Source organism: Cydia splendana, chromosome 8 (genome assembly GCF_910591565.1).
Source record: "Cydia splendana chromosome 8, ilCydSple1.2, whole genome shotgun sequence".
Taxonomy (NCBI): Eukaryota; Metazoa; Arthropoda; class Insecta; order Lepidoptera; family Tortricidae; genus Cydia; species Cydia splendana.
The window spans coordinates 12,812,781-12,838,416 of NC_085967.1; the positions used below are offsets into that span (position 1 = coordinate 12,812,781).

At 38.9% G+C, this 25,636-nt stretch overlaps 3 protein-coding genes across 5 annotated transcripts; 1 reads left to right on the plus strand and 2 right to left on the minus strand.

The window, feature by feature from the left end:
* Positions 1-1,606: 1,606 nt before the first annotated feature.
* LOC134793247 (tigger transposable element-derived protein 4-like) lies at positions 1,607-3,238 on the plus strand. The gene has a single exon (XM_063764814.1). The coding sequence runs from the start codon at positions 1,684-1,686 to the stop codon at positions 3,223-3,225; it is 1,542 nt and encodes a 513-aa protein (XP_063620884.1). The 5' UTR covers positions 1,607-1,683; the 3' UTR covers positions 3,226-3,238.
* Positions 3,239-5,526: 2,288 nt separating this feature from the next.
* Positions 5,527-12,850, minus strand: LOC134792877 (RNA-binding protein cabeza). Of its 2 annotated transcripts, none has more exons than XM_063764312.1 (7): positions 12,693-12,850; positions 12,446-12,616; positions 12,068-12,356; positions 9,845-9,876; positions 7,321-7,466; positions 6,258-6,931; positions 5,527-5,758 (listed from the first exon to the last, which is right to left on the minus strand). In XM_063764312.1, the coding sequence occupies exons 1-7, from the start codon at positions 12,700-12,702 to the stop codon at positions 5,731-5,733; spliced, it is 1,350 nt and encodes a 449-aa protein (XP_063620382.1). In that variant the 5' UTR covers positions 12,703-12,850; the 3' UTR covers positions 5,527-5,730. The 2 variants fall into 2 exon arrangements, with proteins under 2 accessions (XP_063620382.1, XP_063620383.1); XM_063764313.1 differs by having other exon boundaries at positions 12,446-12,541; positions 12,693-12,849.
* A 1,953-nt stretch (positions 12,851-14,803) lies between these two features.
* Positions 14,804-25,565, minus strand: LOC134793158 (polymerase delta-interacting protein 3-like). 2 transcript variants are annotated; one of them, XM_063764740.1, is made up of 10 exons: positions 25,352-25,565; positions 25,043-25,250; positions 23,107-23,191; positions 21,257-21,382; positions 20,833-20,892; positions 20,057-20,246; positions 17,024-17,198; positions 16,034-16,218; positions 15,786-15,877; positions 14,804-14,955 (listed from the first exon to the last, which is right to left on the minus strand). In XM_063764740.1, exons 1-9 carry the CDS (start codon positions 25,414-25,416, stop codon positions 15,787-15,789), a joined length of 1,185 nt encoding a protein of 394 aa, XP_063620810.1. In that variant the 5' UTR covers positions 25,417-25,565; the 3' UTR covers positions 14,804-14,955; position 15,786. The 2 variants fall into 2 exon arrangements, with proteins under 2 accessions (XP_063620810.1, XP_063620809.1); XM_063764739.1 differs by having other exon boundaries at positions 14,804-15,877; positions 25,352-25,563.
* Between the last annotated feature and the right edge of the window lie 71 nt (positions 25,566-25,636).

Here is a 25,636-nt window from a genome sequence, read left to right on the forward strand (position 1 = left end):
TAGTCAACTGTATAATTTATATAGGCCCTACATAGAGGGCGCTAGCAATACGTAACTTTTATAAAAACCTGAATGTTAAAATCTTTTAAAATTATTCTCGTTTATATGACCCTGTCCGTAGGTTCTATAAACGAATATGTCATTTCTAACTGGTATATCACCTCTTACAAAAATGAATGAAATCCCACCAAAAACATTTCATGTAAAGTGTTGCCAAGACTAGGCGCATAAAGCTTTTACACTAAAAAGCTATCAGATCCCGTAGTAGGTACCAAGACTTTTACTCTGTAAGTCCTAACTTTATAAGCTCTAAATGTATAAAGCCAACATCTTGGTCAAACAGTACGGCTTGGCCGTTTCGTTGCAGTCACATAAACACTCCCTGGGTGGACTTTTTGCACAAAGTAGTAACACAGGTCTTACAAATTCTGAAAGTGTTCATAAATATGGCAGCAACGAAACGGCCAAGCCGTACTGTTTGACCAAGATGTTGGCTTTATACATTTAGAGCTTATAAAGTTAGGACTTACAGAGTAAAAGTCTTGGTACCTACTACGGGATCTGATAGCTTTTTAGTGTAAAAGCTTTATGCGCCTAGTCTTGGCAACACTTTACATGAAATGTTTTTGGTGGGATTTTACATGTCAAATAAGGTACATAAACAATGTAGGTAAGTATTTAACAGGTACATAGATTACTAATTTATTTATGCATGCATTGCATTATTTTCTGAGTAGGTAGGTTTGAAAAAACAGTTCATAACTTAAATATAAATATTTGGGTCACTACACGCCTCGACAAATTCGTCAATGGTAATTTAATGGGTTAATCTACTAGTGGTGGGCCATCGGGCATCCATGTATTTTTCCTTAATACATCGCAATAAGAAAGCCAAGCTCGCCTACATGTGTGATGCGCCGCCACTGTAACTTCTCCAAATCTGCTGAGAATGTGTCGAAATACAACGAATCGACCATGCATGTCGTTTCCATGAAGTGTAAGGTTTCTTCTTTTAAACTTAACTGCAGGGACTGCTTGCGGTAGACACTTGCGGCAGGTTTTGTCTTGCAGTAGATATTGCTATGCGCATCCCTGAAGGCGTATAAAATAAACAGACAAGGCAAAGGAATGAAAAAAATCACACGGATCGGACAAGTTTTGGTAGATCAATTAATTGGTTTAAAGCGATTTGACCGATGTTCTGATAGGTCACAAGTTCGAATCTTGCCCGAAACGATGAATTCTCCAAACGGCGCATCCATTTGCCGTGCCACTGACGCCACGGCCGCCACGGGGGTAAAATTTAGTTTTGTGAATAAATAATGCCAACCTAAAAGTGGGGTGTTTTTCACGTTTTTCAGTAGATTTTCATCAAAAAACGATCGACGTCAAATGCCGTCTTTGTCACGATTTTTCGTTGACGTCTATTGCCGTCTGTGGCGTTCAAAATGTTAAAATTATGATATCGCTTGCAGACGTTTCAGCTTAGTACAGAATTAATTTAAAATTTGTATTTTATATTTAAGTAAATTTTTCCAGACAATTTTTTTCACTTGCACTCACCTGGCAACCCTACTCCGGACCCAATCGCCGTGCCTTCGCCTTGCTCAGCTGTTTTGGGTCGATTAGGATGTTGTTATTTTTACATTCATTTGGTTTTTACTAGTAGATCGATAATACGACATGTTAAAAATAAAGCGGAAAGCATTATCACTTGAAGACAAGGTGATGATATTAAAAATTTACGATGAAAAATCGCAGACAAAAAAAACAACGGAGTTAGCTGCCGAACTGCAGATGCCAGTGTCTACTCTGCGTACAATTTTAAAAAACAGAAAAGAAATCCAAGAAAAGGGCTACTTGAGAACTGCAAAGAGAAAAAGACAGAAGGTAGGAAAATTTTACAAATTAGAAAACGTTTTAGCAGAATGGTTTCACCAAGCACGAGCTTCAAAACAACCTATGAATGGGCGCATTATTTGCGAAAAAGCACGTGAAATTGCTGAAAGCTTACACATAACCGATTTTACTGGTTCAAACGGTTGGATTAATCGTTTCAAAAATCGTTACGGCTTAATATACCGCCATGTTAGTGAGGATTCAGAAACGGCGGAAGCGGAAGATCACGGTGTATACTCCCAAGTCAACGAAATGTTGGAAACAGTGACAGAACACGTTGAAGATCGCCAAATCGGCGTCAAATATGAAACTATGGCAGAAGAGGCAGAGCAAAATGTTAGTACATGGATGACCGCTCTTCCGAACTTATTACGAAACTATGAGCCTCAGGACATTTTTAACGCAGACGAATTCGGTTTGTTTTACAAATTGATGCCTGATAAATCTTATACCTTCAATGGGGAGCCCTGCTACGGTAACGGAGAAAGTGAAGAAAGGCTAACTGTCCTAGCGTGTGCAAACTCAGATGGTTCAGAAAAGTTACGTTTGCTAATCATAGGTAATGAGAAAAATCCGCGTTGTTTGAAAAATGTAAGATCTCTACCGGTCACTTACGCTGTACAATCACATGCATGGATGACTGGCAGGCGTTTCGTTGATTGGTTGAAAACTTTGGATAATCACTTCCACATGCTGGGTCGGAAAATAATACTGTTCATTGATGATTGTCCTGCACATCCCAAAGATGTTGAGCTAACAAATATCAAGCTCGAGATCATACCTCCAAATGCAAGCAGCTGGCAACCAATGGTTCAGGGTATAATACACGCCTTTAAACAAGGTTATAGATCTCGAGTAGTACATCGATATCTAAACAAAAACCCCGATTTTCAAACACCACTGAACTTACATGATGCAATACTTTACATTGCAGCAGCATGGCAAGCTATTAAGATTGAAACCATACAAAACTCTTTTGACAAAGCAGGTTTTCGAAATAATGTGGAGTTAGAGGCAATACAACCTGCAATATTGCAGGATTTTTCGGGATATGATATTGACGACAATGTCGCAACTTGTGAAGACCCGTTGCGTTTTGATGACGCGAATATCACCCAAAGAGAGACTGAAAGTGATTACGAAGATGGACAAAAATTGAAGGAAACTCCAATTATGTCAGATGCCCAGGCATTGACAGCAGTTGCTGATTTAAGACGCTATGTGTCGTGTGTATGTGATAGCGAAGACATTATCACGAAATTGAATTACATTGAGAATTTTGTAATTAATAATGCATTTAAATCTCATTGCCTACAAAGTAAATAATCGAAAAAGAACTCGTACCTAGTTGTTAAATTTCTAATTAAGCCCCCTCTCCCCTCCCTTATTCATAAAACTTTAGCGTATTATGGATGGCTTTATCCACGTGATAAAATAACTTTCTATCCCACGGCAACCCACGGGGTTAAAGTGTCAGTTATTTTATCACGTGGATAAAGCTATCCATAATACGCCGGCAGATTAAGGGCCCTTAAGCACTAGCGGCTAACCGCGGGGGCGGCTGGCCGCGCGGCCAGCCGCTTTTCCAATTTAATATGCAACCGCTTGTGATCGTACGCACTTAACCGCCACAAAATTTCAACCGCGGCTGTTGAATGAAGAGCTGCGGCCCGCTTCGCGGCTGGCCGCCAACTTGCCTATACGCACTGGCGGTTCAGGGTGCGGCGAGCCGCCGATGAGTTTGTAGCCGACGTATCCGTCCACTACAATATTATTTAGCATGTAGATATAGAATAATTTAGATATAGAGATAGGTAGTGCGTAAGGGCCCTTAGTTAAATTATGTTTTATCCCATGGTATAATAAGACTATGGTTTTATCCCTTTCTTACAAATACATAAGTAAAATGACAGATTATTAGCTATAAGTAGTTCGTTTTTTTTAGCATTAGAAAGAAGGTAAGCGATCTTGACATGCCTTTTAATTGAGTAACGCTTTTTAAAAATCAGTAACTATTACTTATGAAAGCAGAATATAAATGATCGTATTATATTCATAATTGTTACATATTTGCCGTGACTTATTTTTAAAACGTGTTTTTCAACCTAGACATCAATATTGTTTACCTTATTTCTAATGCTAAAAAACGAACTATAATTGAGGTTTGTAGCGCGTTTATGAATAAGGGGGTAAACCCAGAATAAATAATAGTGCTACCGTACAGAAAAATAATAGTAGGTACTACTGTTTCCTACAAAACCGAAGTTTTGACAGCGATTCGTGGACGCATCAATCATGCTATCCCTTTCGGCTATTTAGCGAGGCTTAGGTGTAGGATACCGACATAGCTCAAAGAATTAGCAAGCTGAAGTGGCAGTGGGCTGGCCATATCTCAAGAAGAACCGACAACCGCTGGGGTAAACGTGTTCTTGAGTGGAGACCGCGACTCGGCAAACGTAGTGTAGGACGCCCTCCGACCAGGGGGACCTTTCATTTAATAAGTGAACTTAGAAAAGGAGTTCCGTTTGTAATATTAGTTGTAGTTTGTTATGAAATAGGCCCGTGGGATGACGATCTGCGAAAGACTGCAGGCAGATGCTGGATGCGGCAAGCTGAAGACAGGGCGCTTTGGCGCTCTTTAGGGGAGGGCTACGTCCAGCAGTGGACTAATATAGCCTGATGATGATGATGATGATGATGAGGTGTAGTGTAGGATTGACAATTTCGGCAAAATAAGAACGAGTTATACCGCTTTTTCATTTATTTAGCAATTAATATGTATGCCACAATTCATACCTAATTCTTCCACAGAAACTTAAGTCTACAGAAAGTAAATGTTTTGCGTTAGCACTAGTACTATGTTCAAATTAATGGTGTGGCCACTCATATTCTCATCGTGTTTTGATCAATGTTGGTCCTTTAGTAAAGGCTCAGACGGTCACCTTTTACTACCGGTTAAATTTATACCCTATGTGATTTAAACTCTTATGCTCTGGTTTCCAAGGATAGCGGTGCCGTTTCCATACAAATACTACGACATCCATATTTAGCCGTATTATTTAGTATGGAGACGGCCGTTATATATGACGGCACCGCTATCCTAGGAAAACCGATCTTTACACATGGATGTTATTCTAAATATACTAGTTACTGGAATTTCATTGTTATTTACAATTTTATTGACTCTTGACACGATTAATAAAATTGGTTATGTAAATTTCTAGGTGCTGCAGATATTCAGTAAATTATTGACAAAGGAATCCAATGCGATCGAGTTTCTTTAACCCCAAATTAAAACTATTAAACCTCATTGACAATATTTAGGTTAGATCTAAACATTTCTATAGGCAAGCTAGATTTTAACTCACATTAAAGTAAAATAATATAAACATTGTTATCATTGTGTAAAATAATTAATGATTAACCTTTTGAACGCCAAACGGCGCATCCATTTGCCGTGACACTGACACCACGGGGGTACAATTTAGTTTTGTAAATAAATAATGCCAACCTAAAAGTGGGGTGTTTTTCAGTAGATTTTTATCAAAAAACGATCGACGTCAAATGCCGTCTTTGGCGTCGTTCTCACGATTTTGCGTTGACGTCAATTGCCGTCTGTGGCGTTCAAAAGGTTAAATACACAGAACATCAAAAATGAAGTCATTAAAAATAAATTGTCTTGTCTATCACATACAAATATGTAAAGGGTTAGCGTTTTGTTTAAGTTTCTTACAGTTTTATCATTTTTGATATTCTTCTGCATTTAGGGGTAAAATCAGTCGGAATACAGTACTTATGGCTAATTTAGACTTATTTATAAACAAATAATTCTTAATACGGTCTCTGGCGATCTCGGCTCCTGTAACAAAAAAAAGTTGATTGTCATAATAACCAAACCACAAGTTGCTCTGCCCTTAATATTATGTATTTGTATGAAGTGGCTTTCCAATCAGGTTTCTTATACATATGAAGCATAGCTAGGAAAGGGTATTCCACCTATCCAATGTCTTTGTCCAATGTGTATTCATGTATTGCGTCTCACATTTTGCTTTAATGAGAGAGTGAGACACATTGACATTGGACAGGTGGAATATCACCCAAAGCCACATAAAAACCATAAAAATATTTAAGCACAATTATTATAACCCCTCAACAATATTGGTTGTGTGGCAAATTGATTTCATAGGGGCAGTTCGATGGATAATGGCAGACAGAGCTGATAAAATACTAGTAAGCGCCATTGCAAATGAACATGTCGGGGACGCGTAGTAAAAATTTACGGTATTATTTTTATTTTTAGTAGTGTAGGAGACTAGTAGAAGAGTCCTTTTAAATTGAAAGAAATAAATGGTTCTCACCCTCCATCCCCTCGCATAGCACCGCCGCTGTTGCGATCGCCACCACCGCCGTATCCGCGCCGGTCGCCACCGCGGTCCCCGCCACGGTCACCACCACGGTCACCGCCGCGGTCCCCTCCGCGGTCACCGCCGCGACCGCCCCAGCCGCCGCCGCCGCGCCCGCCGCCTCCGCGCCCACCGCGGCCGGGGGGTCCGCCGCCACCGCGACCGCCGCCTCCGGGCGGGCCACCGTCACTATCGCTGCCGCCGGGCTTCTCTTCATTACATCTATTGCAAGCTTTACGCCATGAGAAATTGGTGTTTCCGCAGCTGGGGTTAGGGCACCGCCAGTCGCCCTCTCGGTTGCCGGAGGGCGGGCCGCCGCCGCCGCCCCCGCCGCCGCGCGGGCCGCCCCCGCCCCCGCGGCCGCCGCCGCCGCCCCTGCCCCCGCGGAATCCGCCGCCGCCGCCGCCGCCGCCGCCGCCGCCACCACCTCTTCCTCCGGCCCAAGTGTTTTGTCTTTGCGCGAGAGACACTTTGATAACGACTCCGTTGAAGTCCTTGTTATTGAACCATTCGATGGCAGAAGAGGCCGCATTAGCGTCTTCGTAGGTTACGGTAGCCTCGCCTTTAGGCTGACCGGTGGCTTTATCTTTATACATCCAGACCTTAGGCCTTTGGGTCTTCTTGTCAGTCTGAAAAATAAATGTATTTTCGAGTTATGATTACAAAGATCGAGTGGTCAGGCGAGCGGATTAAAAAAACAGAAGGTTGCGAGTTTGAACCCAGCTGGGCCTAGGCTCGTAAGGAAAACTCGGAACACAACCAGTGACGGCAAACAGCGATGAATGTGAACTAATTTCAACATAGCCCAGTCTCCCCTTTGTATTGAAGTGAATCTGCATTAATATTTTACGTAAAAAATAGTGTCTTCGTTTATTCTGGTTCTGGAGATTATGTTGCCGAGCAGACCCCAGATTTCGCATTCGTGGAATCGTGGCATAAGCCAAGGCAACGATCGAAAGAACACTGCAAAGCCCTTCGAATTCCGACTTTGGAACAGGTACCTATTGATGAAAATTACCTTTATAATGCCAATGGCTCCAAAGTGGCGGCACATATCGTCTTCAGTAGTAGCGGGATCCATCCCCTGAATGAAAATCGTGTCTTCCTGGGTGACCATATCACCCCCACCCCCTCCACCCCGATCTCCAAAGCCGCCGCCGCCACCTATAAGAAATAACTGGTTATTTTTAAAAAACAACGTAGGTTGAATTCTATTACACCTACTAGTTTTTAATATGCAATGATCGTAACTACTTATGAATATGTAAGTTAGTGGCGTAGAAAATATAAAATTCCATACTAGTGTGTACGACGAAAATATACAACCCTTCAAGTTATTTATGTTTTTTTACTTTAAGTTTTTATCTGAAAATCATCATAAGTAGTTATTACCATAACGACGACGAACTAGAATATTGTCCATACATGGAGTTATATCTGATTTTACTTATGATTATTATTATACCAATCGTTCGAGCAATTAACACTAAGTGGAATTTTGTTCCTCAAATTTTAGCGAAATGTAGTAGACGTAAAACTTTGTAAGTATCATTATTTTTTAATAATGATCATATTTCGCATTTTATTAATAGAATTCGGCTACGGCCTTTGGAGGAGACTTGTTTTAAGTAAAATGTGTAAGTTCCATTGAGTATACATATATGTCCGCTTGTGCCTAGCTTAAGACCACAAGATAGATAAGATCTTGAAAATAATACCGCGGTCTGAAAAAGTCGGTTATTGCGTGTAGAGTGTAGACGACGAAAAATGTCGATACCTAATCTGTGAGCGAAACGCCGGGTCATTTATAAACACTGATTAAAACATTTACGGAATCTGGTTAAATTAGACTTGAAGATCTGAGAAATTTGTGGAGAACTGGTTGTACCTTGTTAAAGAGAAGTACCATTTCAAATGTTACCAATCAGCTGTAGACTAACCGGCTGCTGTCACGAATGTCCATAGGTTTTAATAACGCCACACTGTTGCCCTTTAAAATTCATTGGTTTACCAGCACTTGCTTCTCTACGTTGTGATGAAGTCACGACATACATACTAAAATTATCCTTGCACTGTACACCCTAATTTTCGTTGTACCTGTTTACATTATCTGCGAAGATAAACACCCTCGTTTTAATTTTCTTTCCACCATTGATACCAGTTTTATTAAAGTTTAAGCCTTCGTGAAATATAAATAATGCGGAATTTTGATTGATCCCTATTTAGCAGCCAGTCAGCAACATCTATCAATACAGTTTTCCATGGCGTGATATGCAGTACACGACGCTAGATTTGACCACTTATTGAAACTCTTATATGAATCTGATTTTAACCTTTACAAGTACACAATACACTATTACTTCAACGATATAACCAACCAAACATTTTCTTTCTATATCAGTAAGTCGTTTACCTAACGTTATAACTTATAATTATATCGAATCGCGGATGAACATACGCAAATTTAAACTATGTAAACACATCTTATAGCACATTCAAACCATAGGGCTGCCAAAACAATATACAGAGTTTTTGGTATCTTTGCGGCCATAATTTTAGGGAGTTATAACCATGATGCTTTCTGCTACCTTATCTATATTATCACGCATTCGTCTTTGACTTTTGATTTTAACACAAATATAGCATTTTTTAAATTTTGCCAAAAAACTCACTAATTCGGAATTATACTCATCAGTGAGTTTACCAGCAAAAAAGTATTGTTCTATATCATGAGAACAATCCGCCTGAAACTAGGACACGATAACAATAACTCTGCATATTCTACACGTATGCGTGAAATCCTGACGTCTTATAAAACCTGTTAGCCACTTAACAAGACTGCTGACACAGCTTCAATTACGCGTAACCCATTATTACTCAACAAATATTTGTACATTATACACCATAATATTTGCTCCTTTAACGACGCCGGTCTTCTTGTGACATTTGAAGCAGATAAGTTTTTTACGCGCATACCAAATTACACAAAACCTTGTTACGAACACATCAATAAAGACCCCAATTGTTTCCAGTATCGAGGCATCCGTAGAATTAATTTGATGCCGAATAGATGCGCTGCCTTGCCGATTTCCAAAAACTTATCCTTTGTTACTTTTATTTAAATTAAGGTCCTGCTTGCCTAAGAATCATTGACGCTACAACACTGCTGTTAATATCACCCATCGTTCAACGCCCATTGCACGTACCAGTTACCAACACACCAAATTTCAATATCTTCTTTAACCCCCTTCAGTTCAAGCCATGAACGCGATAACATACGTTTCGAACTTATTTAAATCTTTAAAACCAATCCTATTTTATACCCGCCTAAAATGTGTGTAAAATATGCTTTATAAATATGTATATCCTAGATAAAATACACTATATACTTGGCTTAAAATATATCGTATGAAGCAGCAATTTGTCAACAGCCAAGTAGTGATTACACACCAGTAGACCTTGGTAAAATAATTTGGCAGCCCTTATGTAATTACGTATTAAAAATATGACAATAGCACCGCTCGCATCGCGAGGAGCTTTACCTTTATTAAAACCACCCCCCCTGCCGCCGCCACTAAAACAACAAGAAGATCGTTTAGTACACTTGGGCTGGCGGGTCGGGGACACTCAGAACGGGCCGCGCTGGTTCACCTAGGCGCACCTTAACCAGTGACCATACTCGGGATCCTTTTCGTTACCATTATGTTTAAACCTTGATACCTTGAAAATCTTGGAACAACATTTTTTGACAATTATTATAAACAATGATTACAAAATTCTTGAAACATGCACATGAGACATGATGACCATAGGAAATAATGTCTTCAATAGAATGCATCATTACAGTATAAACAGTAGAGTCCCCATATTGATGTCAAATAATAATGAGTTTAAAAAAGAATAGACATAATACACCTATCAAGACTAAGAAAGCAGTAAGTGTTGAATGGGTACATTTTCTAGTGCCAATCAATAAATATCATGTCTTCTGTTGAATTCTATGTTCTTCCACAAGTACTAATCTGCGTCTTCATTGTTATTTGACAACTGCTTTGGTCCTGCTTGCCTCCTGGTTTTCCAAATTTACTCAGGATCAGTGTTTTCCCTGTACTGGTGTCAATAAACTGGCTGCCACTTGTCATGTCGATTGTCTGTTTGTAGTTGTTGCATGCAATTTCCCAAACTACCAGTACTATGCTATGGAGTGCCAAGGAGTACCTTGTACCTACCTACCTACTAATAAGGTTGTATTGAACAACACTTTACTGCTTACTCAGTTTAGATATGGCTAAAAATCTAGACAATACATTAACAAAAATGGCTTTCTTGATCGTTCAGATAAAATGGAGTACAATTAGTCTAGAAACTTCTTGGGAAAATTTTATAATATACCAAGTACTTTATAATGTAAATTATTTGAAAAATTTTTTTTCCCTCAAACCCTAAGCTGTTAAACAAGCAGTTTCTTTTGGGCACTGTAGTGGCTACCGCATTAGCGAGAAGGATCAAGCCCGTTTAAAGGGCAATTTTAGGGTTAAAAAAATAAGTATTCATGTCTTTCAAAATCTGGTAGACAAAACTGGAGATAAAAGATTGAAGAACCGATAATCGTTTGTCTTATAATTCTATCTGTAGTGCAAAAAAAGGAGATACGATTCAAAACTTGTCAAAAATCGATGAAACCCTCAGGTAGCCCCTTAACCAAACGTTATATCTCCAAATGCTGTTACATGAATTTGAACCATATAATTAAGTAGAATGCTAAATTTGAATGGGCATGGTACTTTTCACTTCTCATTAGTGATTAGGTAGCCACCGCCGCCGGTGCACAAAAGAAACAATGCCTTTGTTTAACAGCTTCAATACATATTACCATTGGCAACTTGGTGGTTAGGTTAGGTATAACCCTATGTAACATTTGAAGTACAAGTGAAAATTATAAGACCTTCATGAGCACACAGGCTAGAAATCTAATTTGGGTTTTGTGAATTATAGTTCGTTTTTTTAGCATTAGAAAGAAGGTAAGCGATCTTGACGTCTTTTAATTGAAAAACACTTTTTAAAAATCAGTAGCTATTACTTCTGAAAGCAGAAGAATATAAATGATCATATTAGATTCATAATTGTTACATATTTGCCGTGACTTATTTTAAAACGTGTTTTTCAATTAAAAGACACATCAAGATTGTTTACCCTATTTCTAATGCCAACTATTCAGTCCAACTATTTAGGATTGAGTTGCCTGTCTGCTTATTAAATATTTCTTTATACTTTATTGCAGTGTTAATAAATAAAATCATGGCTCCATAGGTAATGTAATAAAACAATATTCCAAAAACTTTATACTACATTTTATCTGACAACCAACAATTGTTAATGAAATGGGGATCCTACTGAGTAGTTACATTTAATTAACAAGCAGATAACATGTTTTCATATAGCTGATAAACATTAAACCTTGAAATTGTGACTTTTTCTGTGATAAAAACACTCCACTCATCCCCACAATTACTATTAGTTTTCTTATAACCCACACTAAGTACTTCTTTATACCTCTGACCTTTGTTACCATTAAAACCTTAATGACATGTATGTATGTTCATAGTTATACCCATAAAAACTACCCGAAAATAATTCAGACCTTCATTTATAACCAATTTTAGTTTCTCACATAAACTCTTCACCTCACCCTCGATCAGGAGATAGCCTAATTCACACTGGTTGTGTTACAGATAAAATAATTATAAAATCAAAAACTTGCTTACCCATATCCTCCATCTCTACTCCCACCATCACGATTGTAACTGGACCGGTCGCCACCGCCGTATCCTCCGCGGTCCCCGCCGCGGTCTCCGCCCCCATAGCCCCCAGAGCTTCCTCGGTCACTGCCATAGCCACTACCGCCGCGGTCTCCGCCGCTCACATTATATCCACCGCCATTGTTGCGGTCATATCCTCCACCGTTGCCACTTGCGCTCCCTCCATAACCGGAGCCTCCATAGCTTTGGCCATAATTATTTCCCCCTGCTTGGCCACCGGCATAGCTGTTGCCACCTGAAGCAGAAAAGTAATAGAAGTGGTAAAAATGTATTTGTAATCTATATCCGCGTGTTCCTAAAGACGCATTGCTAATCAATTCTAACCTGCGGCTTGTTGTCCCCATTCTTGGCTTGGATTCTGGGCAGCGTAACTGCCTTGGTTGTATCCTCCCTGCTGTCCGGCGCCATAACTATTGTCACCTGAAGACAAATTTGGTGGAGGTACAGAATATTGAGCGGAATATCCGCCGCCGCTGTAATCGCCAGAGGCGTAATCTAAAAGAAAACATGGATGTATGTAAGTAACTAAAATATATCTGTTTGCTATTAAAATAACGATAAAAATACTCACGGTCGCCCATTTTCAGGGATTAATAAAACAGGAACCACTTAATTTCACTTGAGACGCGTTTCGGCACGCATCTACTTTCCCGTTGACTTTATGAAAAAGATGGAGGGCGCGAGAGCGCCAAGCAGGCATGCGTAGTGACGTAGTCACCTAACGTCAATGCTACCAACCCACCAAATTTCATGGCGGGATAGTGATTATATCAAGATATTCTCTTTGGCGGGATCGAGCAAGCGCAAGCGTGGCGTTAAAAATCATTACAGACGGCCGCACCAGACCGCGAGTTTGGGTGCGGTCGTCTGAAAATACTATTTAATAAAGAACCTGGGCTAAAACCGCGAAGTTCGCAAATTGCAGGTATTATTCTCTGTCACTCTAATTTCGGTTTTCGCGGTAGCCCCTCAGGCCGCACACGTTTTGAATTTTCCATACGGAATGATGTGTGCAAGCGAGACAGCAATAAGCATTTGTAGAGCGACGGTCCCAACGGTTTCCGTACGCCCGGAATGAGTACGGAAACCGAATGAAAATTCCGAAGGTGTGTGGCCAGGGTAAGAACGGAAAAAACCGAATGACGTCATCCCGAATGCAGTGCCTACGTATATATTGTTTGGCTTACTGCACACGGACGGAATTTTCATTCGGTTTCCGTACGCAATGACAGGTGTGAAAGGGATGTCGCTATACACATGCATAGTGCTGTCTCGCTTGCACCTGTAATTCCGTACGGAAACTGAACGAAAATTCCGCGTTTGCGCTATAGGTTTAAAATCCTAACGCAAATAATCGAATGAATATGTGAGATCGAGAAAGAAATATCTCTTTCTCGCTCTCACTTATGGGTAAGTATACTTAGTCAAGCAGATCTTGTCAGTAGAAAAAGGCGGCAAATTTGAAAAATGTAGGCGCGAAGGGATATCGTCTCATAGAAAATTTGATTTTCGCGCCTTTTTCTACTAGCAAGATTTGCTTGACCGTCTATATATTTGGTTATGGGTGCGGCGCGGTAGTCTGTTACGGCTTTAGCGAATCTACGACAGACCAGCTCCCACACGATCAAACCGGACCAAGGTCGCGGTCCGGTACGCCTGTCTGTTGAAGCTTTTATATAATTTGGCCCAGGACCCTTCCAGAAACGTAGTGATTATATTCTCTTTGCCTTCCAGGACTACAGAAGAAATATACTTGGTCAAGCAGATCTTGTCAGTAGAAAAAGGCGGCAAATTTGAAAAATGTAGGCGCGAAGGGATCGTCCCATAGAAAATTTGAATTTCGCGCCTTTTTTTACTGACATGATTTGCTTGACTAGCTATAATAGTACTACCGTACAGAAAGGACACTTCCTACAAACCCGAAGTTTGACATCGGTTCAGGGTCGAATCATGCTATCCCTTTCTAATATATGGCACTATCCCTTTTGGCTATTTAGACCTCGGCGACCGCGACTCGGCAAACGTAGTGTAGGACGCCCTCCGACCAGGTGGGATGACGATCTGCGAAAGACTGCAGGCAGATGCTGGATGCGGCAAGCCGAGGACAGGGCGCTATGGCGCTCTTTAGGGGAGGGCTATGTCCAGCAGTGGACTACTATATCCTGATGATGATGATGCACGCAAAAGGAAGTCAAGTGGTGCCTCCATTTGTGCTAATAAACATTTCTTATTCTTATTATTAGAATAAGAAATGTTTATTAGCACAAATAATAACAAAAAATAAAATAATTGCTCGGAGCAATGCTGAGCCGAACGGAGCCGAGAACGCCCAAAGTCAGGAGTGTCTCCCCACTGCCAGGACTCTCTCACTTCAAACAGACAGAGAGAATCATACTGTCTTTGTCTTACGCTAGTACTAGCACCCAAAAGAAAAGGGTGTGTATAATTTTCCTGTTTCTTAAGGATGCACTCTACAGTATTGTCGTATACCGTATTGTAGTCTGGCCTTTGGCTATGGCCTGGCCCCTTTCGTCCCTTCGCCATTGCCACTTTTCTCAAGTTCAAGTAAGTTATCAAATCGCCAATAACCGCTTACCCGTGATGTCACATGCGCGTGCCGACCTTTTACAGATAAACGAGGTTTATCTAACAAAAATCTAAGGGTAAAAGAAAAATAAACAATAGATATTCAGTTTGCTTTAATATCTTTACTTACCATAATGCACACAAAAATATGTCGATAACTGGATGTTAACACAAACATAAGAAAAAATGTTTAACTACTTGTCTGAAATGCTTACTTGCGTTGATAATTATTTTTTGGATATTATTTACTTACAAACAAAGAGAATAGAGTCTATAGAGACGGATTGTCAAAATAAATTATGTAGCCACTGTAAATTTACTGCCATCTTTCGACAGAACATTAAACTGTTAGAACGCTATTTGACTTTGATCCTTATTCTTTTTTATATATGTTAACTTATTAAATATTAATATTAACGCCAACTACTCGACTATAGGCCAAAGGTATGGTGCAATGTTTTCGAGCGATGGCGCCATAATCTTGAGCCTATGCTAGAGTAGATGGCGTTAATATTAATATTTAACAAGTTAACACATATCAGTGAAAGAATAAGGATCAAAGTCAAATGGCGTTCAAACAGTGTTAATCGTCTGTCGAAAGATGGCAGTAAATTAACTGTAGCTACATAATTTACCATAACAGTAAAGCCGGGTATTCATTAGGCAACATTTGTTAATCAACTGTTTATGAATTTGATCACCATGTTTTGCCACAAGTTTACCGTAAACACTGTTTCTGAAACTTAGCAGTCCACACTAGTTTAGTTGTTGCTAGGATGTCGCCCGAGGAGGTAGTACTATTTCCATGTTTCTAAACTTGCGTCACACACGTCCACACTCGATGACATCTGTGTATAAACGTTTATAAACTGAATGTTTCGTCTTGTTCTCTACCTAGAGTGGGGAACACAGCAACATGTTTATGCAACAATATTTCATCATCCTTGTTTATAAACATGTTTACAGAGGTGATGAAATATCGTGCAACACTGTTTATAAACAGTCATTAAACAGTGGTTATTAACAAAAGTTGCCTAATGAATACCCGGCTTTAACTCTCTACTTCAAATTGTCTTTGCTTACAAATTACTGAATAACACCTTGTGGAAAGTGGACAGATCAGGTTCAACGTTTGAATTGGTGCTGTATAAACCGGGTTTGTTTCCACTTCTGAAACAATAAATAGGTACCTTTAAATATTATTTTAGTATTACGGATATAAAAAGAGGGTAAAAAGGTTTTATATAGCTAATTATTGCACAACTACCTACTCAACCGTCTGTCGTCAACCTACATACCAAATTGATCTGTGATTGGAAACTATACCTTGCTGGAGCTGTGTTAGTGCGCGGCGTAACCAACAAGCAGTTCATTGGCTGCCCGTCCAGTTGCCGTTTGTGGTAGAGGTCGACAGCTCGCTGCGCGTCTTCTAAGGTCTTATAGATCACTTCAGCCGTGCCCGGACGGACAAGACGGGACTCTATCATGCCGCCAACGTCACCAAACAATTCCTAAACAAAATGTAGATTATAATCATTGGAATCCATCTAAACTGCACATTTTTTGTGAGTGTGGAAGTGAGAATATTAACGTTATATTTTCAAGCTAATTTGACGTTTGTGGTGGCGCTTCCGTACTCGGTTGCTTGCTAAGTCGGTGTGGAGTTAGCTAAGCTCTATTAGTTTTACCAACGATTGAACTAAAAAAGAGCAAAAAAATTTAAAAGTTCTAAACGTGGATGGTTTGAGGGTACATGCGGTGCGCCTACCAATTGCATCATCGGATGGCGTAGGGCTGCTAAATGTCGTAATCGCACTTTCCCTTTTGTCAAGTAAGGAAACGTTTGACATGGTAAGCAATAGTGAGAAGTGAGGTGAGCAAGTCTACGATACCTAAATCATCCTATCAGCCGTTTCTGCGTGATTGCGTTATAAACTTTCGCATTTTTAACTCATGAGGCTATCAGTTGAGCAGAGGGCCAGCTTCTTTCGTAGTCCAGTGATAAAGAGATAAGGTAATTTCGATTTTCGCGGTAGGCCCTCAGTAATAGGTGTTTTCTCTTAGACAAAGTAGTCGCCTAAATAATCAGTGATTGATATATTATTATAGAGGAGGTATGTAACTGTTTTATTGGGTTATTCCCACTAGTTACCACCAAATTCTTATCAGTGGTAACTACTGGGATTTTTTTCGCACCTTTTACCACTGGAAAAAAAATCCCAGTGGTAACTAGTGGGAATAACCCGTTTTATTTATAACTTGTATAGAAAATATTCGATCGCTACTCTGGAGCTAAGATTATGAATATTTACGCACCTCAATATCCCCAGCGGTGACAGTACTGCCCAAGCTGCTGACGATGATCCTGTACTCCGTATTCGGCTTCTCTGGCCTCTCGACTTTCTTCTCAGTTCTGAGCGCAGCCATTGGACGCTTCTTTAGTATTGAAGGCGGCCTAGGTGGACTGATATCGCGTTCTACCGGAGCGCTCCTAAAAACCGGCCAAGTGCGAGTCGGACTCGCGTTCCAAGGGTTCCGTATATTACACAATTTTTAACAATCAGTGCCGGATTAAGATATGTTGATGCCCTAAGGATTTCTAGGTGCCCTCTCTCCCTCGGGTCATCAAGATTACATTGATTTTTTGGTAAATTGAGAGAATTTCATTGCCGTGTTACAGCTGAGAATGGAAATCAGTCACATCATTTTATCACGAAAATGGACAGTGCCGCAGCAGTAATGTTGCAACAGAGTACCTAATGCTGTTGCAGTCGCCACCCGAATGTCACCTTTATCATAGCTTAGAAAGTAATAGAAACGCGAGCGAAGCGAGCGCGGAAATTTTTCGATATAAAAACGCAATATGATAGACAGTTGTAAATTTTTACTTTTAGTATGGAAATCAGTCACATCATTTTATCACGGAAGTTGACAGTACTGCAGCAGTAACGTTGCAACAGAGTAATGTTGCTGCAGTCGCCACCCGAATGTCACCTTTATCATACCTCATAAAGTTATTGAAAACGCGAGCGAAGCGAGCGCGAAAATTTTTGCTTTTAACGCAATTTTACTTTTAGTCCCAACCAGGCGCGAATCCAGGATTTCATACAGAGAAGGGATGGGACAGTTTTCTATAAGCCTAGCTTCGCATAGGGCTCGATATTTCTTAGGCTTCGATATTCGAGGTTGTTTTCATGCATAAAATATGCAAGAAAGCAGAGCTTGGAATTGAATTGGCGAAGTGTGAGAAAGGCAGTAGGCCTAGCTGTGAAAGAGGAAAGCTTGGATTTGGATCCACGCCCAAGTGTAATTAAGGCAGAAGGCCTCGCATAAGACCTAACGCCGAACCGCAAAAGAGTGGGTTGAAATCGAATCTATGCATGTAATCACGACTCTTCTACTGCTACCGATTGTTTCCCAAAGAATTACGCGCCATTATTTGTGCAAATTAGCTTTTGGACAGCTAAAAAAAATCGTGTGGTAAAAACGATGTGTCTGTCCCTAATTTTAAAATTTGTTCACCTTTTTCAACCTGGCATTTGGGTGCCCCTCCTGAACGTGGTACCCTAAGAACGTGCTTGTTTTGCTTATTGGTTACAAAGTCTTTATTAATTCAACCATTAAAGTCGACGAGTACAAAAAACTTTAAGCTAACTCTCAATTTAACATTTTTTTTAAACGTTATTTTTAATTTGACCTTACAATTACTCGTAAGTAGGTAAGACCGTTAAATATTTAAAATGATTATCTTATCAGAAAATTATCACCAATTATTCTAAGAAAACTACTACTCTAAGTAATCCGGCACTGTTAACAATGTATTTTTTATGTGAAACGTGAGTGAAATCTCTTTAAAAAATCCGTAGGGGTCGGATTAAAAACTGTAATTAAGTCCGACTCACGCTTGACTGTACATTTCTAATAGGTTTTCCTGTCATCTATAGGTATAGACCTATTTTATGTATTTTTTTCAAAATTTTAGACCTAGTAGTTTCGGAGATAAGGGGGGGGGAATGGTCATTTTTTGCCTATTTTCTTGAATAACTTCTAATCTGTTAATTCGAAAATTATAAAATAAAATTATTTGAAATCCTTACAATAAGCTCTTTCATTTGATATGTAACATGATATAGTTTGAAAAAATTTTTTTTTCATTTTTTCATTTACCCCCCAAAAGTGGCCCCCATGTTTAAAATTCATTTGTTTACGTTACATGTCCGTATTCGGGTCACAAACTTACATATGTGTACCAAATTTCAACTTGATTGGTCCAGTAGTTCCGGAGAAAATCGGCTGTGACAGACGGACAGACAGACAGACAGACAGACAGACAGACAGACGCACGAGTGATCCTATAAGGGTTCCGTTTTTTCCTTTTGAGGTACGGAACCCTAATAAAAACGATGTTTGAAAAAATCATAAACATTGTTAACAGTTTTGATTTGTGGCTCATAGAGATACAATTGAGGCTCATTAAGTCACCAGTCAAAACTCAAAACACTCAAAATTCTTATGGCTCCTCTACACGATGGGCCAGCGCCGGCCACTCCAGGGGACGCATTTATGCGTTAGAGGGAGCAAGTGATATTGCTATCTCATTCTACCGCATGGTTGCGTCCCTTGGAGTGGCCGGCGTTGGCCCATCGTGTAGAGGAGCCATTAGAGCATAAAACCAACATTTTATGGCTCTTTGTGCCTCCGAAAACTGGATTTCTACTGTGGAAAATTGGCCGACCCTGGCCTAAGCCGTAAAACAAATACATAATAAAAAAGATAAGGTTTTTTTAACCTCTGGGAGGTTGAAAAGGTTTTTTTTTAACCTCTGAGAGGTTGAAAAGGTTATCAAACTGCACAACGGGACTTAATCGCGTATTTAAGTTTTAAGATTTACCTCCGACGTTTCGAGGACGGCGTTGTCCCCGTGGTCTCGGACCAAGACCAAGACCAAGTGCGGGTAGTTCGAAAAACTCGCGCGGCTAGAAGATGTTGATGTCAACTTGAGCCAGTCTTCTCCGAGACCACGGGGACAACGCCGTCCTCGAAACGTCGGAGGTAAATCTTAAAACTTAAATACGCGATTAAGTCCCGTTGTGCAGTTTGATAATGTTTAATAATCGTGAAAGTTTAAATCAGTGGGTTGAAAAGGTTTTTTTTAGATATATGAACTATATGAACGTACCTTTGTAATGTTAGTCAGTGATGACAATATCCCGCGTGCGAGATAGACTACCCGTCTTTTTGTAACTGTATTTATTAGAGATGGGTGGGTAGTCTATGTCGCGGGCGAGATACTATCGCGGCGCTCCTGTGCTAGGCGTACAGTAAAGACAACATAGATTTTGTATTTACCTGTGTACTGAGCTTCTACTTTCCCTTGGTTCATTGTTATGTGCTATTATCTTTAGCTGCAGACTAGCTTTACGGTTCAAAGAAACCCGTGGCTCTATTTCGACATCACTGTCCATGGGGTCATCATACATTTCAATGTCATTTTCAACAGTTCTCACAATTGGTCTCAATGGTGCACTCCTGGTAATTCCTGTAGTTTAAGATATATTCTTACAAAATTCAATGGATGTATAATAAATACAGAATGTCATATATCACTACACCTTATAAAACAAAGTTCCCTGCCGCGTCTGTCTGTTTGTGTGTTTGTATGTTTGTTCGCGATAAACTCATTTTGTAAACTCACTTCATCTAGCGGATTTTCATGTGGTTTTCACCTATCAATAGAGTGATTCTTGAGGAAGGTTTAGGTGTATAATTTGTTACCCCGTGCGAAGCCGGGGCGGGTCGGCTATATTTACTTAGTGATGAGGACACAAGACAAATGGAGCAAAATAGTTAACTCTACTCACCTATAACTTAACTGAGGCTGTTGGCAAGAAGTTATTATAGTTAACTACAGAGGGGTCAGCTGCTTGAGCCTTATTTATATTTTTTAGTAAATAAGAATTAAATAATTCAAGTAATTTCAGTCTAACTAAGCCACCTTTTACTAGAAAACCATTGTGCAACCCCCTTTACCAACACCTGAGTTATATGGTAGACATATATTAGTACCTTAAAGAACGAAATATAACGAAGAGAAAAATAATACAAAATAAAAGATGATATCTTACCAGTATTTTTAGTTTGTTTCCAATTTGATACATTAACTGAGAACTTGTTTGTTCTAAGACCTGAAACAACACCTTATTAATTTCAATGACAATAAATTGCTAAAGATTAACCAATGGAATATTCATATCCATGGTGATGGTTTATTTAAAAACAAGTTTGTCTCCTAGGATTTCAATAATTTCTGGAAAGCATGGTGTAAGATGTACTTGATTTAGCTTGCTATATGAAAATAATTCTAAAAATGTGCAAAGGTATTTAAGTACACTCTAAAACGATCTATTAGCATGCTAAATTCATTTTCTACTAAGCAAATAATAGCAAGTGCAACATTTGTATTAAGTAGTCAATAAATTTCTAGTTAAAATCTAGTCCTTATTGATAAATATTTATGTTTTCCCCTAAGCACCCTACCTAAAAACTTACCAATGGACCTATTTTCAAAAGATCTGGTCTCTATATTCCTCTTGTTAGTGGTTAGCTGGCGATTTGCCGCCATTTTGGCCCTATGGAGGGGCTGGGAACGCACTTGCCTTGAGGGGTCTAGAAATACTGAAAATAATGTTTAATGGAAAATTATAAAACAAGCAACCGAAAATATTACTGAGCAGATAAAATATTAACTCGGCAAATAGTCACTCAGGGCTTAGTTGCTAAGTTATTATTTATTTAGTTAGTTTTCTGTAAGTTAGGTTAGGTTAGTAAGGTCACTGTGGGTAAGTCCGTCTACAAGGCAAGTCCGTCAACACGTTATAACTTTTGAATTTGAAGGCGTATGCGACTTTGGAGTCCAGTCGATTAACCAGTTTTTCGCGCTAGTTCCGTCTCTGTAAAACAGATGGCGCTGTGACAACCAAGTTCAGAGCAATCCGCCTCAATAAGTCATTTCGTGTTTTGAACTCGAAGTCATAGTGCGACAGCCGTTCGAAAAAAATTTGTTAAAAATAAGTTTTGAAAAGATTGTGCATCAGAAAGTAACTACGTAGGTAGCATAAGAACCAGCTGTCTTTATTCTATTTTTAAAATATCAGAAATTAGCTTAGTTTTGTAATTATACGTTCCACAATTTATCATATTAAAATTTGACTAAGTTGGAAAGTCCGTCTATTATGTTAAAGGCAAGTCCGTCATATGCCGGAGTTTCGTTAAATCAGAGATTACCAACTGTTTTTGCGATTTTAATATTATAACGATTTGATAAGGTATCAAAAAATCCTCCAGACTTTGCGCATGATGTTACTTTATTAAATATTGATCTCAGTATATTAAAAGAAACGATTAAAATTCATTTTAAAATTACTATTGATCTTTTATTTCGGAAATCAAAAAAATAATTGTTTAATTATTTGCAAAAAAGGTTTACCACCCCATTTTGGTAGTATATGCCGGACTTGCCTTTGTTTTAGAAAAATGGTGTTTATTTCGAATCTGAACCGTATATTAACAAGTTTAAAATACACTTTTCATTGTCTTGATCCGTTCTTTTTAGGAATTTGACTACGAACATATACGCACCCATATATTGGCTGATATCATAACTAGACGGACTTCCCTTAAACTGCACGGGAAGTCCGTCTACTCGCCGAATTTTATAAAATGCCATTGTTTTTGCTTAATTTGTGCTTGAAATGATCTGTCACTAAGGCTAAACTATTAATTATTAAATTCTTCATCGTATGCGATTACAAGCAGTAACATAGTTGAATAATTAACGGAACTAGATCACTCCAAAAAAAAATAAAGTATGCCGGACTTCGCCACATTGACCTTATTTATGCTGCAATACCAGAACCATCTTTATTAATTGATTTGTTAATAAAATAATAGCCATTTTAATACAGTTGTGGGTTAAATTAAAGAATGTAAACACTATATTTTGATTAAATCTCAGCTACTCTGAGAAATGATTTTCTCTTTATGATTATGACATCTTCTCAAGCAACTTCTTTTTTTCTATAAACCATTTAACCAAATTGTATGATATAATAATATTAATACCCCAAGCAATACATTGCAGAAAGCAACATTGCTTTGTGTTGTTATGAAAATAAGTGAAACTGCTATAGACAGTCTATTGATTGAAGTGACCCATTTCACAAGATGTTTTCACTTGATTATAGAGAGACAGAGTGCCAATAAATAGAATGTGTTCCATCTGGGTAAATTTGTGAACCTAACAGAACAGATCTACTTTATTTTAACAACAAGAGAGTTATAGTAGCATCACCAGCACCAATATGTTTTTTTAAATATCTAACAGGACCTGAATAAATTACCTCTTTCTTTATTTTGGACAGTTCTCATAAACGGCAGCTGATTCCTATTAAAAATGTTCCTATCCTTTGTTTGCAATTTTGCAATCTGAAAAATAAAATACATACTATTTCTAATATATTATTTTTATGTATATTACCTCTGATTTGATTTTCTTTTGTGGTACAATAAAGATTATTTACTCAATCACAACATTAACTACTTACCTTTTCAATGACACTTATAATTAAGGAAAGGATTTTTATACTATTAAGTTCCCTAAGGACATAGGGTACTTAATAGTACAGTAGAGTCCGGTTATAACGACGCCCAAGGGACCGCTGATATTACGTCGTACTAACCGGACGTCGTACAAAACGAACTGCCAATTTTAATATATTTTTTAATCAAAATAATTACATAATTTTGTGTTTATTAATATTTATGCGACAATCAAAGAAAAAAACCGGGCAAGTGCGAGTCGGACTCGCGCACGAAGGGTTCCGTACCATAATGCAAAAAACGGCAAAAAAAAAACGGTCACCCATCCAAGTACTGACCCCGCCCGACGTTGCTTAACTTCGGTCAAAAATCACGTTTGTTGTATGGGAGCCCCATTTAAATCTTTATTTTATTCTGTTTTTAGTATTTGTTGTTATAGCGGCAACAGAAATACATCATCTGTGAAAATTTCAACTGTCTAGCTATCACGGTTTGTGAGATACAGCCTGGTGACAGACAGACGGACGGACGGACAGCGGAGTCTTAGTAATAGGGTTCCCGTTTTACCCTTTGGGTACGGAACCCTAAAAAACATTTCTTTTAAAATATTTATTTACGTAAGTATTACGACACCTTGTTTTAAATGGAGAGACTTGTGTGTTTAGAAGAAGCCACTTTTCAAGGTACGCGTACTCACTCGTCATCCGCAAATGACTCGAATCCCGTAGAACAAAGAGTCGTAATTCTTGGGGAACTAGTCAAACTGACGTTGTTTTATCACATAGTTCCTATGGCCACCTTCTGTGTCCATCATCAGATCAGCTGGAAGGTACCAAAATATTGCATTGTGACCCAATTTACATAATTATGTATGTGAAGTTTAAGCTCAATTGAATAATGGGAATTGTTTTATTTAGTTTGCAAGATTACGAAAAGTCACATGACTATTCATCCTGCTCTGTATAAGCAAAAGGGGGAGGGGAGTTGGGTGCGCGGGACGGAGTAAGCTTCTTACCAACAACTTATTTGTAAAAACTATGTCACTCGTCATTGTAACCGGACTTGACGGATGGATTTTGAGTCAATTTCCGTCGTTAAAAGCAATCGGTTGTTATAAGCGGAGTCGTAATAAACGGTTGTGCTTTCATAGTAGCTTGTACTAAAACCAAACAAGTGCCTATAATTACGTCGCTATAAGCGATTGGTTGTTATATGCGAAGTCGTACTAACCGGACTCTACTGTATGTACTATGGAAACAGTAAATTTAGAGAGAGGTTACAATTTTAACTAATTATATGTCAAGTGTTCTACAGCAGCTTAATAGCTACCCAGCCTTCTGGGGATTCAGGTGTCAATAGTTGATTTGTATTTATGGGCCAAGTGGCATAGTCTACATCTATAACCATTAGGTTATAATTTATTATAGCCAGGTAAAGTATTCAAACCTTTTCACTAAATAACTTACATTATCACTTTAAATATGTTAAGGACATAAGCTGTGACCAGTATAATAATATAACAAAAATTATATGAATCCACTAGTATTTTGTTTGTCAGGCTTAACACATTCGACACCGCGTACCCGACTCTCGGGCACTCGTAAACTTTACTCAGATGCCGGCCAACCCGCCCAGCGGGTTGTTTTGTACGCAGATATAGACGACCGGTTTCTGGGGTAGTGCGCCGTTTTTTGCCCGGTTGCGAAAGTGTTAAAGCATAATCAAAGCTTGACATACCCTCTGTTTTCTCATTTGTTCGAGTTTCAGACGTGCATCCTTATGTTTAGCTAGTTCAGCTAATTTTTCACGTGCGTCTGTTATTTGTGTACGCTTTTTGGAAATAATTTTATTTCTGGCGTCCACAATCGGAATCTTTTTTTTAGTTGTAGCCGTTGTAGGCTTGGGTTGACTTTTGGGATTGCCATTTTGAGGCTTGATTTTAGATCTGAAAGAAATTCAAACAAGATTAATTCTATCATAGGCAATCTAAGCTATTCAATAGCAATGCACAACAGTATAAGCAACAGTAGTTATTAGTGTTATTACCTTATATTTTCTTTCCGTCGTTTTTGTATGATATCCTCTAAACTCATGTCAATTAAGGAAGTCATTGGTAAATAATGCAAAAAGGAAGTGAGTAACTCCGAAAATTAGGTCCGGTTCAACGGCCTACTTCTGTTAAAAACGACTAATAAGATTTCTCTGTACTGTAATTGTAATTATTTTATTTCTTCGACCGATGTAGAAATAAACTGACAGGCGGCGCGGAGCAATTTCTACCACAGATTAGATAGATTCGTTTTAACTTCGACACAACCCAATGCTTAAAAC

What these genes read in the sequence shown, in the direction of transcription:
- LOC134792877 (XM_063764312.1), bottom strand. An exon ending in AGTAGAGATGGAGGATATGG is followed by an intron (nt 9,877 to 12,067) that starts GTAAGCAAGTTT and finishes TTGTTGTTTTAG; the next exon opens with TGGCGGCGGCAGGGGGGGTG. An exon ending in GCTATGCGAGGGGATGGAGG is followed by an intron (nt 5,759 to 6,257) that starts GTGAGAACCATT and finishes TTTTTGTTACAG; the next exon opens with GAGCCGAGATCGCCAGAGAC.
- LOC134793247 (XM_063764814.1), top strand. Translation starts at nt 1,684, where the DNA reads ATGTTAAAAATAAAGCGGAAAGCATTATCACTTGAAGACAAGGTGATG.
- LOC134793158 (XM_063764740.1), bottom strand. Translation starts at nt 25,416, where the DNA reads ATGACTTCCTTAATTGACATGAGTTTAGAGGATATCATACAAAAACGA. An exon ending in AACAAATGAGAAAACAGAGG is followed by an intron (nt 23,192 to 25,042) that starts GTATGTCAAGCT and finishes TTTATTTTTCAG; the next exon opens with ATTGCAAAATTGCAAACAAA. An exon ending in TTTTGAAAATAGGTCCATTG is followed by an intron (nt 20,893 to 21,256) that starts GTAAGTTTTTAG and finishes GTGTTGTTTCAG; the next exon opens with GTCTTAGAACAAACAAGTTC.